We start from the raw sequence: 19223 nt of genomic DNA on the forward strand, positions 1-19223 counted from the left end.
TTGTGCACCTATGCTAACTAGATGCAGCTGCCTTGCCTGCTTAAGTGCAGAGGGACCAGCTGCCCTCACTTTAGCAGAGAAGCTGGGATGAGATAGCACAGCTGAGAACACTGACCCTAAGGGCTTTCTGTTGGCCTTACTGGCTGATCACAGGCTGCTACTGCTTATGCCAGAGCGGTGCATAGATAAAGCAAATGACAATCTAGTGATTACTCGTTTGCTGCACATAGAGGGAAATAGAGAAATGAACAAGAGACAGCAGAATTCTCCGACAGCATTGGAAATATTTCATACTAACAGCACACTGTTTTTCACTTAAAGACCATCAAGTGATTTGTAAACTGATTTATAGCACTGAAAATTGTTACTAACCCCATTTAAAAAATGTGCTCCAAGACTGTTGTCTAGTCTACGCTTAAAAAGTTTATCAACATCTCCGTGACCTCTGACCCAAGCAAGTTATTCAGAGCTTACATCAACTGGAAAGTATATTTTTCAACCCACTATACAGAGCTTTTAAAAACAGACTAAGATATGATTACAAAAGCAAGTTAATGCCTGTAAATTAATAGCAGGTTTTTAGAACAGAATTTTTGCAAATATGCATTTCTCCAACACTATTCTCTCTTACTCGTCCCATTTCACTGGAAAAAAACCCCATGAAAATAACATTTTAAAATCCCATTTTCTTTCTTGCTAAAGCAACTAAACATTTAAATAGGAACATTTAACATGGCTGCCAATGATTTAGCAGAGCAAGTGAAAAATTACTCTGATTACCACCTTTGTAGCAATACTAAGGAGGGCAAGTATTACAGGGCAATGTCTTTTTTTTTTTTTTTTTTTTGTAATGGGCTGCTCTGCAGACTGAAGTGTTAGATTAGGACTGCAATTAGAAAAAAAAAAAAAAAAAAGACCAATTTTGAGGACGTAACAGCCCTTTGAGTCTGCAGCAGAAAATCAGAGTAAGTGCTTTCTGGTCTTCATAAGCATGAGGAGTTTGCTGAGTAGAAATAATTTCCTTTCCTTACAGTCTTGTGTCTCATTCTCACAGGGTACAAGGAAAACCACCATTGCCTATTTTGTAGTCTCACGTGCCTCTGCAGCTACCATGGGATGTCCTCACAAGGAACGGATGGAGAACACAAATGGCCTACAAGCACAGCAGCCAGGATCCATATTTGTGTAAATACCTGGATGGTTCCTCCATGAGTCTGTGCCAGAGAGGGAAGAGCCCTGTCCCTAAGTCTCTAAGAGAAGTGAAGGCAGCCCGCCTCCCTGCTGCCCACAACATGTCTGTGCTCCATGATGTCACCAGGTGCTGCTCGTGACATCACTGTCCTGGCGCAGCGGCCCTGCTGAGGCCCCGCCGCCTCGTGTCCCCGTACCCGCCCGGGTGCCACCGCGCCGCAGCCCAGTGCCTGGCACCGCACCAGCAAGGCTAACTCCTCACCACCTCATGTGGCGTGACATCGCGGCCTGACGTCAGCAGCCCTCACCTCACACTGATGACGCGACGGGCCTTCCCGCCACCCTCAGCCGCTCCGCCCGCCCGCGCGCCTCCCGGCCAATCAGCGAGGCGCTCGCAGCGCGGGCGGCGGCGGCCAATCGAGGGGAGGCTTGCAGCCAGCCGCTGCACGGCGGTGCTGGATTTGACCCTCGGGGGCCGCCGTAGATGGGGCGGCTGTCCCCTCCCATTGGTCTGAGGTACAGCCCTGCCCGCCCGTGGTTGGTCGGCGGTCGCGGGGGGGGCGGGGCCGGGGCCGGCGGCGCGTGGTGCCGGCGGGGTCTGTGCGGGGTTCCGGTGCCCGCCATGGCGGCGCAGCCCCCGCTCGGGCCGCGGAAGCGGAGCGGCCCGGCGCTGCGCGGGGCGGGCTGGGCCCCTGCGGCCGCCCTGGAGAACGGCTTCCCGCCTCACAAGCGACCCAAGAGCGCGGGAGCGCCGGGGCCCGATCCCGGAGACCCCTTCGGCGACAACGACGACTTCACGGCGGACGACCTGGAGGAGATCGACATCCTGGCCTCGCAGGCCCTCTCGCAGGAGCGGGCCGGTTTCCCCAAGCTGGCGTGGGGCGGCCTGGGAGCGGGCGGCGGCGAGCGGCGGGCGGCGGCAGGGCTGGCCCCAGGCAGAGCCCCCACGGCGGGGCGGGAGCCGAAAGGTCGGTGCGCCGGCGGGGCAGCGGAAAGGCCTGTGGCCTTGGTACCGCGTCCTAAGTGTGAAAGAAAAGAAAATAATAAAAAACAACCAGTCTCACGAGCCTTTAACGTGCTGTAAATTTTCTGCACGTTGGCTACTAGATTCTTTCTTTCCCTAGCCATCAGCTTTCACTAGTAGATGCGTAATATGGCTCACATTAACAGCTGGTTTTCAGGTTTACTTTGAAAAAGCTTACAGGGGTTTTGGTCATTATTAACGTACAGAGGGCTTCAATCCTCCGAGTGTGTTTTAGGAGTGCTAACGTTTAGTAATCTCTCCAGGTTAAAAAGTTTTCAATTCACCCTCGTTTGCGCAGGGTATGTTAACTAAAATTACCTTGGAGGAAAATCCTCGCGCTTGCTGCAGGTCATCTTACCGTTTTAAGATATTAGAAATGTTTGAGGGGGAGGGTTTTCTTGGTTTTAAGGATTGATGCACAAGCTCCGACAAGGTTACAGTGGTGATTAGCTGCGTGCAGTTTCCCTGGTTGTAGTGAGAGTATAAATATTAAGATATTCAGACATACATAATGGCAGATAACAAAATCTTGATGTTAAGTCATCAGTGATGTACATCCATCGTCCATGCTTCAGAACAGATCTTGGCTTTTTTCTGCGACAGGCAGCAGTACAGAAGATGGCCTGATGCGAGACGCGTTCCAGTTTGAAGTACTGCAAACACAGCATGAAGAAATTAAACAGAAGGTTAGCAAAATCTTCCCCTCCCCTCTAAAAAGCACATCTTTTGATAGGGCTAACTGAAAGGTGGGATAAGTTCAGTTCCGAGTATTTCATTGTAATCAAGTTGAATTTTGAAATCTGTGGATCTATTAAAAGCATCATACTAGAAACAGCTCTCGTAATATTAAGAGTGAAAGTGATATTTGGTCATTTCAGATTAGGAAATGCTGCTTTGTCAGCTTTACTTGCTGCCTATCTAATTGATTCTCCTCTGTTCTGTCAGCAAGAGTTATTTTATGCAACTTAAAGATTTGAGAAACTATTAAAATGTGTTATGTTGCTTTACCTTCTGGTGATCCCTTATGGAATGCTACTGGTGGTAGAAGTAGAGGTGGAAAAGTAAGAAGGTACAGATGCCCATACCGAGTCTGTCCTTTCCTTGGCTGACAGCTGAAGAAGAATATAAGACCTGAGCAAGCTTATGATGATATTTTAGCAGAATAGTTTTTTAGCCTCTGGTAAAATTTCATGTAGGTAATTCCTGATCCAGAAATATTATATGTGTATGTAATATTCTATAGCGTATGTTTTAAAATGCTTGTGTATTTGGTTTTGGGTACCTTTAATGTGAAAGAGGTCCGCAGCTTAACAATACATTGTGTCAGGAAATTTCTTCTTTGATTTTTTTTTGATCTTTGGTCCTAGTGATGTTCAGTGGATGGGTCTTGGCTGTTAGGAGAGACAGTAAACAAGGAATAACTTGTGCATAGCACTCACACCTCGATAGGCTGTTGTTTCCTCACAGTTGTGCTTTCTCCCAGATGGGAAAGTCCTACCCTATTTACCTGTCTCTCCTCACCCTTACCTCTGTTCTCTGCATCTTTTCCAGTTCTACTATGTCCTTCTTTATTGGGAAAGCTCCCGCCTGTACACCGTGTTCAACAGGGGGGTAAACCGTAATTTTATATAGTGGTATAGGGGTGTCTTTCTGCTTTTTGTCTCCATGCTTTTCCAAATACCTCATTCTATTATCTCTCCAAAGTCTTGTCTCTGAGTGGTGATGGCTGTTCAGAGAGTATTCGTGAAGATACTGCCTGGGGGTGGTAGCCTGTCTTAGGACAGCGTGCTTGTTGGTTGCCATGCTAGATGAAATATTGTAATTATATTATCATTGTTGTAATCCAAACAATAAATAAATTGTTGATGTGTGTGACTAGAATAGTTTTCAAAGAAAGAACATAATCACAGAGAAGGGGAAAGAGAAGAATGGTCTCTGACGGATACCAGGACAGGCCTTTGCTGTCATTTTATAATTCTGTTAGAGAAAACCGTAGCTGAGCCTGATTTAATCGGAAAAAAATTAGAAGCAACATTGCAGAATTTCTGAACTGGGTTACAGGAGCATTTTTCTCCCTAGAAACTATGAACATACCTAATTTGCAACCATGCAATGTTATAAATACATACTTTTGGTTATATACATCCTTTAATGGAATCCATCTGTTTGCAGCTGAAAGAAATGCAGGATGAAATTCTTACTAAAAATGGAGAAATTAAAATTTTGCGTGACTCAATGCAGCAGATGGAGCATGCTATGGAGGAACAGAAAAGATCATACATGCTATTGGAACAGCAAAAATCTCAGACTTTAAGTGAAAAAGAAAAAGAGTTCTCCAAAAAGGTTTGTAAATATGTCAGTTACCTGCACATTGCATGCAGAAGCTAGTTTTATGACGTAATGATGTCACAGACCATCTAGTCAAAGGAATAACATTTGTGTGACCTTTCCAAATGATGTATGCTTTTATTTTCTTATCTAAAAGAAAGCGTTTCTAAGATCTCGCTGAGGGTTTTCTTCTGCCAAAATAAAAGAGTAAAATTCAGGTGGTAGAGGGTTTCGTTTACTTGTTGCTTTTTTTTAAGCAATGATTAAAATAGGAATGTATTTTAAAATGCGAAAAAGCCACAGAATGTGCTTTGTGACTCTGATCAGATTGCTATTCCTGTTGCAGTCATCTTTCTGAAAGCCCTGAAGAGGACAGTGGCTGCCTTTGTCCTGTTTCCTCTGCTGTTAACGGCCTCGCTGTAGTCATGCTCTGCGTGGCACTTGGTCTCTCTTAACAAGCCATATGCTTCTTGCCTGAAATTTTGACACTTGGTTCTAAGATAGTATTAATTGGACTAGCATACATAAAAATGGAGATCTTATGCAGAGTTCACAGTAAGTAGATGGTAATCTTGAAATCTTATAGTAATTCTAGTTGCTCTGCAGTTATAAAACCTCTAAAATTTTTCGGTAACAGTAAAACTGTGTTTTTAATTCCTCTTTCAGTTACTGTCATTACAGTCGGAGTTGCAGTTCAAAGATGCAGAAATGAACGAATTAAGAACGCGACTTCAGAACTGTGAAAGAAATAAACATGTTACTCAGACGGTTTTAACGCCAAGGTAGGAGTTTTGGAAAATGAATTTGTGTTCCTTTTAACAATATGTGCGATTAAACTATTAAGGAGGTTTTATTTTGTCATGTAACTCTTAGCTCTGTTGTCTTTAAAAAATACAACCAAAGAAGTCTGTTAAACCTCTATGGAATTTGCTCAAAAAGAGCCTTCCTTGTGCCTGTGACAGACATGCAAAGAGTTTGTAGTGAAGTACCTTTAAAACATCAGTGTCAATAGATCCTTGTTTATTGTTGAAGAGAATAATTACAAAATAAATATCGATTTATCTAAGTGTTTGATTTTTATTTTAGCCCTAAAAAGAATTTTGCAATACAAGTGAAATCAGAAGGATGTTCTCCACAGCCTGGAAGAAGATCTTTTCCTACAAAGGAATCCTTCAGTGCTGAAATGTCCACTAGACTGCCGTGTTCTTCAGGAAATTTGATTGCCTCGACTACTTCGATCAAAGAAGGTAAAACCATATACAACTTGCAACATTATTAGCTGCATATGAATGTTCTGTAGGAATGTTCTGTAGGAACAAGGAATTTTGTACCGTGTGACTGAACAGTTTCAGTAAGTTCACTGGCGAGAAAAACAAGCATTGGTTTTATTTTGGTTTTGCTTAAATTTCTTTCCATTTTATACCAATTGGCATTAAATACCTACAAGTGAAATTTGCATCAAGATCATTTTAATTCACACCTTGGTTATGCCAGATGCCAAGATGTCAACGATGAACTGGCTGTTGGCCATAATGAAAATCTTTCATGTGTTATGTGATGAACTAAAACATCCAAATTGTTAATCTGCCTTTCTCATTGACTAAAGAAAAGGAAATAATTTGCCTGTTTCTTGAATTTGTCTGATAGTCAGTTAATGCATTTTTTGTATTCTTGTGGGTTTGGCTTTAAAGCTGACCTTTTGAGGGATTTTATTTTAAAGGGTACATATTTAGCCGTATTGAAAGAAGCAACTGAAACAGTGTACTCATTTCCTCTTTTACATGTAGGGCAGTAATTCTCAGTAAATTTTATCTTGAAATTCATTTAGTAAGGCTTAGGAAAAGAATATATGCATGTATTGAAGATTGCTATACTATGAAACAAAAACGGTGTGTTTTTTATAGCAGCCGACTGCCATGTTTCCAATAGGAAATAATAAATGGAAGAAATATGGCTATCATCAACCAATCTTTACAGGAAGAGTCATGAAAAATCTGCGATGTTACTGTCAGTTACAGTATTTAATCTGAAACTCTATGGGCAGCATGTCTCCATCAAAAAGAAAAATACAGTAGCCTTAAAGCATTAGTATTGTTATTTTTTCAGTCTCCTGACTGTTCATTGTGGTAACAACACTCATTAAGCCTATTTGAAAAACACACTTGATTATTTGTCTTCTGAACCCTGCAAGGCTTTTGGCTGCAGTTTGGCTAGTAATTGCGACATACGTAGATGATTGTAAGATTACGAAATGCTCAATATGGTTTATTTTTTTACGAATTTTATATTGATTTTTAACTAATGTAGTCATGTAAATCTCTGCTAGTAGTGGGAATTCAACTTCAGGTGTTTATTTCTAAAAGAAAAGTTGAGAGCAATAGCACTGAACAATCTGTGGAACATTTGACAGTAAAGGTGAAATTTTATTCACTTCTAATTTATTTTGGGGAGCAATGCTACTTGCATCATAGCTTTTAACTATTGTTTGACGTATCTGAGTTATACAAGACGTTTTTTACTGGTCTACTGTCTGTTTACTTAATATATAACAGCTATGGCTAACTGAATGTGTGTGAAGGGTGGGTACGGATAGATAAGCAATGTAGTTCTCGTATTAGATTCATAGTTACTGTTTGTTTTAGACAGTAAGATAACGCATCCTGAAGTTTTAGCTATGAAGCATGAAGCAATGAGGAAAAACGGTTCCTGCAACTCCGTACTTAAACGAAACGCACAAGGTATCTTAATTCTGTTAATAGAGAAATAGCGAGCATTTCTGAGGCACAGCTCCGATGCCTTTACTGAGCGGTGTCGTGATGAGCAGCCTGCTACGTACAGTGCCGCTGCACGGAATAGTGGTGTTCAGCTGACCGCTTTCTGCTTTGAGTATTGCGATTTTGCAGGAAAACATTTGAGATTATATTATTATCTTGTATCCTAACAACATTCTTATGTTGTTATTCTATGTAAGAAAAGTTTGCCTGGTTTTTGCTTTACGGAAGGAGATGGATCAAGAGGCATCTTATCAAGGCTGGCTCTTTTTATTGTAAACCGATATAAAAACAGGAAAAATGTTTCTTGTTTGTTTGTTTTTTTAAATTAAGGTAAAAACAATAAAGCAACATTTACAACAGTAAACACCAGGAAGTCTTCAGAGTACTATTTTATTTCCAATTCAGAACAGAATTGTGTCACATAATTTTAATGTCAGGACTGAAACTTGGAGGGCAAGTCATCAGGATAGTTGGGATATATGATCATTTGGCTCGAGCTATTTTGCTAATGTGGGATTGTAATTTAAATATTAACCAAATTATATTTGGAGGTATTTTAATCACCTTAAATCCATTTTTCTGAAAATCATTCTCTTGTAGGGAAAGAAGATTTGCAATGAAAAAATTATTTTGAGGTTGAGAGCATTATAAATAAGGCCAATCTTCTGAAATACTAATTTTTTGTTGTTGTTGATGTTGAAGTTGATGGTACAGCTCCTCCAAAGACAATTAATTATGTATCCTTTCAGGTTCTATCTTACTAAATGCACTGATGAAGCAGCCCATTGTCCCGGGGTCATTACTAGGACTCTGCCATCTTCTTAGCAGTAACTCTGAGCCTCTACCTGGAGCTGTATTGCAGCCTAACTATTTGCATACGTAAGTTTTAATTTTTTTGTTAAACTGTATCTGACATGTTCTTAGTATAGTGGCATCCTCTATATGAAGAAGTCCTTACTCATATAGGATAGCTCACTCCTTGTGTTAAATGCTGTTTTGCTTAGGCTGTTTAATGCAAAATTTGGAACTTCTTTCTGCATCTTTTATTATTAATCTTTGATTATCGTAGATACTAAACAGTGGAACGACAATAAGAGATAAACTAGGTTATTTATATATTAGGGGAAGGCAGAGAAACGTGTTTTGTAAAACCTGGGAGTGACTGTTAGCAGCTGCTGTTGTTAACCACTTAAGGACATAAAACTTGCATTGCCATGAAGGAAGCATATAAATATGATCATGACTTAAGTGGGAAGAAAATGTTGAAAATGTGATCAAAAGAACAGCAGGCTTTATATCCTCAAAGCCTAACCTATGTTCAATTTGTAATGTACAATTTATGCACAATTTTCCAAGAGGCATTTATAGTGACCGGTAAAGCATTTTAAATATGAATATTGGATATAAATTCTAATATGTTTTCACTTTAAAGAATTAGACTGTAGCTCCAGAAATACCTTTGCTTTTCTGATGTTATTTTATTTGTAAGTCTTATGTTTTGTGAGTTCATAGCAAGACTCATGGCTCATTGGCCTTGACATTTATGCAAGTAGAGGTGGTGTGTTTGGCCTTTGTAGCTGCAGTTTGACTAGTTAATAGCTGAACTCTCTCATCTCTGGCCAAGAAAACTTTTTTTTATTGTTGTTGTGGTCCTTTAAAGGCCCCTACATACTACAGATCAGTAACGTACAGACACTTGTTCTTCCCAGAAGCTACCAAACAACATTAGGGGAAGATAAGAATATATGACAGGTTATCAAAAGCATGAAATTGGAAAGCCAATATTTGAAACGTAATTTCAGAGAATGGCTTATAGTGAGCTGCTGAAGTTACTCAGCTGTAAGCTCTGACTACTTTCACAAGACCTAGGAATGCTTTGAAATTGCTCTTCCATGCAGGTTTCAAGGAGTAGGATATTTTTTTTTCCCAATTAACATTTTATTTTGGAAACCGATATCTTTTATTACGCTAGCTTTTCTATTATTTGATTCAAAATATGGATAACTCAAATTTCAACTGTGTTCTCCGCCTTTTCCTCTGAGGTATTTCCCTTTTAATTTTATTTGGATAGGAAGTCCACACAACTACCCAGCAGCAGGACAACTCAAGAAGAAATTGCTCCTCTCGTATCCCTGCGAGAAGCTCAAAAACTTGCAATAACAGGCTTGAACTTGATTGCTATGGACGAAGGATTATCTGAAGGAAGCCCAACAGAAAGCCAGAGAGAGTTCTTGCACCTCACACGCTGCAAAATCCGAGGCGCCGTGCACCTCCTGCCCTTGGTAGAACACCATATTGGTGCATACTGTCAAGCGGTACAATTGGCAGACAAGTCAATAAATGGTTCTTGTGGAAACCATTCAGCTGTTTCTTCCAGAACCAGCACAAATATGGTGTCAAGTAAGGAGGACTTCAGGTTGTCTCTTGAAGAAACTACAGTTGTATCACTGGGTATTCTTTATTATTTGGCATTTTATAGCTGGGATGTTGTCCAGACATTACTGTCTACTGAAGTGGAAAAAAGTTCTGCTGCTGGAGACGAAGAGGTTTCAAAGATGGACAAAAATGTGTGGTGCAATAATCAGTGCAATAATAAAGAAGATACCAGCATGCAAGGAGGGCTGCCTGTAGCTCCACAGGATGCTCCCAACGACCAAGCTCAACATTCTTTGTTTAAAAAGCTGCTTCAGGTTTTAGCTTTTTCTGCTGCAAGAGGCTCCCAGACTGATAGTATACTGAACCAAAGCCTAAAAGTTTTGGTGAAATTAGCTGAAAATTCAACAATGGACTTGCTATTGAAGTAAGTCAGTAATAGCTTTAAAATTATTTCAGAATCTGTTGTTTAGCAGTTTTCGTTCTCTGTTGAAACTAATTTGTGCAGATGACAGGGGAAGTTCTTACATGTATGGGGAATATCACATTTCTCAGATCACCTTTGAGAAGCAGTTGACGATCTTTTTACTGCCTTGGTTGCTAATGAATGGATAATCGCCCCCGATCACTAACAAGATTTCCTTATGAAGTTTATGTGAAAGAGATGCCGTTGCCTCATTGCATAGCTGTCACTTGAAAGTGAGAAAACTTCTTAAGGCCATAGGCAGTTGATCAGAATATCTATACCATTCACTTTGGGTTTTTTGAGATTGCTGGGAGATGCATAAGGAATGAAAGCACAGGGTCTCATTCTGGTAGGTAAAATGCCACTCTAAAAAGCAAGACCTTTTGTCTTCTAATGGTTTAATATACACAACCATATTATGAATTACAGACTGACTGCCAAATGTAACAGGATGTTTTTCAGTATACTTTGTATTTATGACACGGCAATTGAGATCAGGTATGTTCTGAATGGCTAAAAAGGCACAAATTACAATGCTGTGTATAAGAAATAGTGTATTTTCAACGTGTTGGTGCATTTCCCATTTCTAAATCTGAGTTTTCTTTTGAAGTTTTCAGCACTTACTAAGTAGTCAGATACTGCTCCGTTGTCTGTGTCCAGAGACCCCTTTGCCTGCTGTCCTTTTGACCGTCAGACTGTTGTCTATCCTTGCTCAACACCAGGTGTTGGTTGCTCAACTTTGTTCTCATTCAGGTAAAAGACTGCATAACACAGAGAACCGTTATCAGTTGAATGTTAGTTAGGTGACTAAAAGTAATGCAAACAGGCCTTGCTCCAAGGTGTTAAAACCCCAAAAGGCAAAACGCCTGCTATGTTAGCTGAAAACTTCTTTTCTAGTGAGTGTTTCAGTTACTGTTTGAAGAGTATTTTGTCTTGTAGTATCCATCTAGGTACAATGCTTTTGATACCCATGTGGATTTTTAAATCTGCTTTCCAGATTAATGTCTGTTGTATTAACGGTTGATGAGGAGAAAAGGGCTTTTGAGGGGTTTGGAAGTTCAGTTTCTCTGCACTCATGACACTGTTGAGTTTAGGGATTCCAGTACTCTGCATGACAAATAGTCTTTGTCCAGTTCCTTATGAATGAAGTAGTACAGTATTACAACAAACACATCTATAAAGTTTAGGGATACTAGTTTCTTCAGCACTGCCTAAGATGTCTGAAGTAAAGCAAGAAGTTGAGCCTGTGTCATGAGTCCCAGGATAGCACTCTGTCACATAAGAAAACATTTCAGAAAACACACAAAATTAGTTTTTGTCATAAACAATTGACTAGTTGGCAAAAGAATGAAGTTATCTCTGTTTCAGACACCTGCCTCCTTCTTGCACTGTACATGTATATTACATCAAGACCAGATAAATCAGCATCTGAAATGCTTTGGCTTCAGCTGGAACAAGAGGTAACCACAGCTGTTTGTTATGCTTTTTCCTGCTATTTCCACTTGGGGGAGTGGGAGGAGCAGGGCAGTGCACAAATTGTCCAAACCCAAGTTCTTTCTCCAGCTGCAGTAGAACACTGAAAGTATTGGCTTGCAGCAAGGGGTCACATTGATTTTTAAGAGTACCTGCTTGAAACTGAATCAGTAACTATTCTTAAAGATAACTATGACTATTATGACTGATGATAAGTCACTGAAAAAGCAAGAAAGATCCTAGGATGGCTGTAAACGCTCAACACTAAGCTTTATTTTGCTTTTAGATCAATAGAGTAAAAGGAAGCAAGATCTATGATTCATTTTGATTGTATTAATTAACTCATAAGATACAGTTCAGAAGTATTACATATAAAGGGCAGTCTGTAGTGACTTAGGATTATATTCATTGTGTTTAGTGGAAATACTAGCTTGCTGTATAATAGTCATGGTTATATATAGGAAGAATAGCTTTTGAATTTGTATTGTTTGTACTGATAGTGGTGACTTATTCAAGGTTCTACCATTTCACTCCACTTTTGCTCTCATTTGAAAGAATTTTGGACTATTTTCATTATCTCCCTACCTACATTGCTATGTTAAGTGTAAACATATTATTTGTATGTGGTAAGGCCCACTGCACCTTGTTAGTCTTTCTCATCAGAAAGTTGAAGAGATTTCTGCGCAAAGCAAATTCTATGTCTGTAAAGTTTTACAGGGAAAAAATGTTAACAATTTTTGGGGGATAAAAAAGATCAACTGTTAAGAAAAAAAACCAAGAATGTTTGAAACTAGTAATGAAATATCACTTCTACCTCCTTTTATTTGCAGCTTAATTGTTTGATAATTCTGCAGAACCCTACTACTTACTGTAATGCAATCTCTGTGTTTTTGTAATAGACAGTTAGACTCCTGACAAGGTGTATGCGGTGTTCCAGGCCAGCAGTTTTATTACCTGGTACAGACTGCCAATGTAATCTTGAGGTACGTCACTACAGTGGCTGAGTCTAGTCTACTGAGAATTTAAAGGTACTCAATGCTGAAATATCTTTTTGCCCCTTTTTTAGCTACAATGAAACAGAAGCGTACTGTACTTTAAAGGATGCCACCTTCTAGGAAGATTGCTTTTGCTTGCTAGAAAACATTGTGAAATTTGGAAGTTTGAAGAGATTAATCAGTAAAGTTCATAATAAAATAAGTGTTCTGCTACTATAGTTCTACTTCATGTATTGAGGCACTTTTTTTCCTCTTGCAGGTGGTTAAGGCACTAATTATAATGTTACATAGACAGTGGATGAAGATTAGAAGATCTGACAACAGCTTGTGTGCATATAAGGAACCAATTACTCAGTTTTTACGTGATGCTGTTTTACTCTTACACAGCCTATTTCAGAAAGATAAACTGTTTCATGAACACTGTTTGGAAGTTCTCCATCAATATGACCAAGCCATGCCAGGCATAAGAGCCATTCTCAAAAAGACTCAAAAATTGAGTGCCTGTGAAGGTAAAACGACTCAAATGATAACGTTGGCTTTTTTCCATGCTGTACAAATAGTAAATCCACTTCTGTCCCTTCCCTCATTTAACAAGAAGCGTGTACCAAACACCATGGATGTTTGTTGCTCAGACCTCTGACGGCAGTCCATAATCTAGTGCTTCTCAATCTTCATTATACTGAATCACTACACTACTATTCTTCTTTAATAGCTTTATCTTGTTCTTCTCTCCATAGAGATATGCCCCTACTATCTAATCAAAATCCTTTACTTCAGCTCTAGTTAGTAGAACAATCCGCACTGTACATTACCTTATTTAATAAAAAGAAAAATCATTATTCTAAGTCTCCAACCAGCATTACACCTTCTCTCTGAAATTGTTCCCCCCCCCATCCTTAACATCTCTTTTCTTCCTCTCCATTACCCCAAAAGCTTCTCTAGCCCATGTCCATGAGGACTCACCCCTTGCTTTGTATGCATGTGGTGTCCATTTCGTAGAGAGTGCTAATCTTGTGAAATTGCCTTTCCTTGTACCTCGATGCCATTTTTTTCTTCACTCGTGGCATTATTTACATAATTTTCAGAGCTGATGTAAAGATTGTGCTCTTCCATCAGTGTGTGGCTTGCTACAAGATCTCAGGCAAGGCATCTGGTCTGATTCAGAGCCGGAATGATAAATCCTTCATTGTTGGTGTACATCTTGCATCAGTATGGCAGGTCATGCAAGCATGCCGTGATTAGTTACAGTGACTTTTCCGGAGATGCTAAACAGCGTGCGTTGTATTCTAGTCTGATTGCTTAGAGCATCCCAAGGTTTTCTAGAAATTAACCTAACACCATATCTAGTTATGCTTGGGAATGGACCAAAACTGTTAACAGCTTGTAATGTTGGGGATGGTGATGAACACGTGCTTGCAAACTTGTAACAAGGCTAATGCATTCAGGTTCTTCCTTTAAAACACAAAATACTATGCTTTCGTCCTAGTGGCTTTTCAAAATTAATTAACAAAAATGAGGTTTTAAACTTAATAAGTAGTCAGAACTAGTTGAAAAATAACAGAGTGCCCTTTACTGTTTTTCCACTAATAGCAAAATTTAATTGACTGTCCAACATAGTCCTTTCCTTTAATGCCTAAAAAGGCATTAAAGAAAAGAGGACGAGAAGTTTGTATGACAAAATGTGTATCTAAAGACCTGTTTGCACTGAACCTTGAAAAAGGATATTTGCTGTGGCCTTCTACAGTCAGTATGGTTTAAAATGCAAAGGGATACCAACTATAATTATACTACATAAAGTAGAAAAATGACTCTCTGAAACATTTGTTGTTGTTGTTGTCATTGCAGAGCTGATTTTGGACGAATTGTATCCTCCTGAGCCAGAAGCAGAGGACCAAGGAATGGACTCCAGCTAGCTAACATCTAGCAAAGATCTCTGTCCTTCCTCATCTAAATCATAATAATCATTGCCAGTGTAAATCTGAAATCTAAATCATCTGTTTTATTAAGTGATAATCTAAAGGTTGCACTCAAATGCAACACAACTAAAACACATTTCTTTTTTGTAATTATTTTACTTAAGCACCATATACATGTAGATGAAAGCCAGGAAATTTTGATGTAAGAATTAGATTGCAATGTACTGTTTTGCTGTGCAAAACCACTCGATGGCTTATGACTGGTTCTGTTTATGAATTTCATCCTTTATGAAATTGCTGTGAATGGAATGGAAATTTCACTATTGTGTTCTTCATTTTACTGTGACTACAGCTGAATTTATGATGCTAAATGTGCTGAGATGTTGGGGATCACTGAGTTCATATGAATGTCTTTCGAACATATTTGTTTCTTTTGCAGCTGTAGCACTTTCTTGCATGACTTCCAAAATTTTCAAGTTGATATTAGTAAACAATTTACTGTGATTTTAAAAACCTTTCTAGAAATAACTTATAGTTGGCAGTTCAGTTCTAAGCAAGAAATTCAAAGCCCTGTAATGATCACTTGAGTTTGCTCATTTTTCTCAACTTCGTGAGTCTGCTGAAAGCATAACTATTGAGATGCAAAGCCAATAAATAGTAGAACTTTTTTTTTTTTAAAGTTTCCTTAGAAGAGTAAGATGGTAACAGCCATTCTTTCTTAGTAGACAAGAGAGAGATATTTAGATGTGTGCAGAATGACTGTTTTTTTGGTTGCAGTATCTGGATAGGCACTGCAGTGAAGATGAATGAGCATCTCATTCCTTGGATACAGCACCAGAGATTGGAGGAAGAACTGTTGCTATACCCTTTCAAGTATAGCAACATGGAAGGTATACTTGAAAGTATACCCTTGATAACCAGAGATTGGAGGAAGAACTGTTGCTACACCCTTTCAAGTATAGCAACATGGAAGGGTATACTTGAAAGTATACCCTTGATAATCATAGCATACAGCTGCCATACTCAGCTGCAGGTACCAGCTGAACCTTAGACCCTAAAAAGGGAAGTGAGTGCTACTAAAATGAGCCTACATATTTTTTTTTTTTTTAAAATAATTTGGAAAGCTTTTTTCATTTTTTGACACATACTTGATTCAGAACAAGCCTGGCTCCAAGGACCAGGAGGAGGAGGAGACAGTACTACAGGGGGAAGAAAGCCCTTGGAAAATTGGGAAGTATCCAGTCCTCTGGTCATAACCCAAAGAGGCTGTGTCCTGCCCTGCTGTGTCTGTCCCCACTCCAGTGTGCTGAGCAAGCTCTTGACTTGGATTTTGACTTTGAAGAGAACTTTCCCAGAAACCACTACGCAGGAATAACCAGTGTAATAATCCAGCATCTCCCTAGGGCCAAAGGTCCTAGCTACAGAGCTTCACTTCTTCCTCCCACAACAGCCTAGGGCTAAGCCACCTCCTCTTTGCGCAACTGCTGGCAGAGTTCCACCAGTTCCTTTCTGTAAAAGGCAAGCTGCCAACTGCTCCTCTCAGTAATAGGTTAAGTCCCATGTAGCATCTAGAAAACTGCCATTTTGCAGTTTAAATGCAGCAAGGAAGGATGCACAAGCACGTAACAGCAAAGCCTTCCGAGTCCATGTGTGCTTGCATGGTGACTACCTTAAAACTGCCACCAGGGCACTGGACAAGACATGCTACACAAGTTTCTACATGAAATAAACCCATTTGATTTGTCCACTTAAAAAAAAAAAAAGAAAAACCAACAACAAAACAAAACCCAAAACAAAACCACTACACCAAAAAAAACACCCCTTCAACCAAAATACAGCACTTCTTGACCTTTAGGAATAGAGATAAGAGTTTGTTAGTGTCAGGTAAAAGCCCCTTCCTTAGTCAAAACCAAAATAAACATTAAGACAATTCATTAAAAATAGCCCTAAGAGCATAAGCAGTGGTAAAGCACTATCTGGCAGGTAGCCTGCTGTGAGTGGCAAACTCGGAGCTGTCCTAACAATACGAGTCATCCCAAAACGCAATGACCTGCCATCACTTGTCAGCTGCTCTATGCAGTTCTCACCACCTAATTTCTCTATACATAATTTGAGTTTATAGAGATAAGATGCATTTAAATCCCTTCTTTGGGTGAACAGACCAAGTGAACTGTTAAAAGGAGTTTGGACAAAAAACAGTTAAGGAATCCCAAATTGTTGAAGCAATCCAGTTATAAAAACTTGTTTAAAAAATTCCTGGCCTCATCTAAAGGGCGTGTGTATGGCAACATGGTAAAAGGGAGAAGTGTATTACTCCTAACTTTATATAAACACAAGTGTTATCAGTGGGGAAAAAAAAAAAAAACAACACACTAGGAAAATGCCCCTAACTGTTCCCTTCTGGCACTGCATCCCCTCCCATCTTATCCACTCTTAACAGACAACACCCTAACGTGTACATCTACGCTCTGATTGCTGTCTTCCCACTTTTTACTTTAAAGTGGTATAGCCCAGGCTATATACAAGCAAACAAACTCACTCAAAACCCTATACCTTTGCTGGTAGAAATGGCATTATGAAATTAAAACATAGTTTTTTAAAAAATGAAGGCATTTTCTGTAACTGAAAACTTCACGCTCCTAAGGAAAAACAAGGCTGCACTCCTAAAGAGAAAAAGCAGACATAGGTGTAATTACAGAACTGCCGTAATTCAGTGCATGTTAAGTCATTTACAGTGACCAACCTTTTGTCAGGATTATTGCAAGATTGTACTGACCTTCAGTAATTCGTCCCTTTTTACACTCTCTTAGGATATTTTCTTGGGATTAAAGAGATCCAATCACATATGCAACAGCTGATCATCCCCTGAAAAAAAACTGAAGATCATGGGGCTACTGGTTTACTGTCTTCATGACCTAAAAATAACAAACTCTGACTGTCTCATCAGACACTCCCTGAAAAAGTCACAGCATAGCAGCTCTTTTTTCAAAGAGCCAGTTCGCGTTTTCCCCAACACGTTATAGATAATCTGTGCCTCTGTATTAACAGAAAAGGAACTTACTCTGGCATCAAGCACAGTCACAGGACTGGAGAATGAAGTATTGAGCAAGAACAAACACCACTAGTCATGTTCTGTACATGATTATCACATTCCTCAGTCAGCAGCAGCCACCCATCTGTTTTCTTGCCCATGGGGATGGCAACTAGAGCATCCCCTTTGCTGAAAGCTGAGCCAAGTATAGCTGGCTTTTTCCTCCTCAATGAGCTGTACTAAGCAGACAGGACCTGGATGAAGAAGGCAATCACCTCTACTAGCTTACCCATTATTCAGAGGCAACTTAGTGCAAAAAGAAGGATGACAGCCATGCTGGCTTGTATTTTAACACCTACTGACATTGCCCCTGAACAGTTGCAGCGCAGGAGGAGGTATTGCATCACTAAGCATCTTCCTGTGGCGATACAAGGACCTGAGGTACGATGTGGATTCAAAACACACAGCAGTTTATTTCTACTGAAGCTACGTGCAGAGATAAAGTAAATGCTTCATTGACTAAAATATTTAGGGAATCTGCACAGGTAATGGCTTATTTTCTACAACTTGTAGAATCATTGACTAGTTGAGGTTGGAAGGGGTCTCTGTAGCTCATCTAGCCCAGCCCCTGATCAAAGCAAACTTCCACATCCAGTCAAGTCATATTGTAGGTTGGTATTCTGAGAACGTAGCTGAACGATTTGGTTTGCTGAAGACCTCCTTTACAGCACAGCTGTGCTGTGACACCTGTCCAGCAGTCTGTAAAGCAGACCCCACCTGATTCCAGGGCCAAACTGGAGAGTGAACCACAAAAGCAACTGCAAGAACAAGAAATGTTAGAAGGAAGAGTCTCTGGTAACTGATTTAAAAGTTATTTTGACTGCAGTAAGGGAAATGGAATATCAGAGGTTAATTTATACACATTTTGAACTGTTCTTCACTCTAGTGAAACAAAAAGTGGAACAGCCAATCCAACTTGTCAGTTTGCAGGAGAGGAGGGACAGCACTGAGATGGAAATGGCATCATTTCCGAACCCACACAGCATGCTACAGCCCCAGGGGAACCAGAGAGGGCCCATGCCTTACCCACCATGCTAGGCAGAGCCTCCTCACTATCCAGGATCAACAGAAGTAGTTAGGTTTGGTCTCAAAGCTGAAGAAATCACTTTACAACAGAAGGACATCCTTTATAGCATGGCTAACTTGCCCGTAGTGGAGACTGCCATAAGGTGAAGCAGAGGAGACTATTCCATCAATACAGATGCCTGAGCTCTTGAAAGGATAAATTAACTTATTTTCTTCAGCTTTATTTCACCTCTAACAGGTTTAACTAGGGTACTTTTTTTACCTCCTATACAGCCTACTTAAAAGTTCCTGTGATGCAGGCTATACTAACAAGTCAAACAGTAACCAGAGTGAAACGAAACAGGCCCCAAACCACTGGCTAAAGCAAACCTGGCAAGTTATCATACATGCCTAGATATTATACTAAGTTTCCATACTTGAAAAAGAAAAAAAAATAGGAGACAATTGCTTGTTTGGCAAGAATTGCTAAAGTTTTTCCCTCCTTTGTGTCCAGCTCCTCCATGCAACCCTGCCATGGGTTTTAAGATGCATGCCAAGTTTTGTTCTGGAAAAATTCACACTACCAT

At 39.9% G+C, this 19223-nt stretch overlaps 1 protein-coding gene across 1 annotated transcript; it reads left to right on the forward strand.

Moving 5' to 3' along the window:
* Positions 1-1813: 1813 nt before the first annotated feature.
* On the forward strand, positions 1814-15105 carry ATRIP (ATR interacting protein; the record flags this gene model as incomplete). Its single annotated transcript, XM_082487829.1, has 13 exons — positions 1814-2159; positions 2819-2901; positions 4388-4558; positions 5210-5325; positions 5630-5790; positions 7186-7281; positions 8067-8196; positions 9389-10117; positions 10767-10909; positions 11525-11616; positions 12529-12612; positions 12884-13133; positions 14470-15105. 13 exons carry the CDS (start codon positions 1814-1816, stop codon positions 14535-14537), a joined length of 2469 nt encoding a protein of 822 aa, XP_082343955.1. The 3' UTR covers positions 14538-15105.
* Between the last annotated feature and the right edge of the window lie 4118 nt (positions 15106-19223).

This window comes from Vanellus vanellus (assembly GCF_965231255.1).
Source record: "Vanellus vanellus genome assembly, chromosome: 9".
Taxonomy (NCBI): Eukaryota; Metazoa; Chordata; class Aves; order Charadriiformes; family Charadriidae; genus Vanellus; species Vanellus vanellus.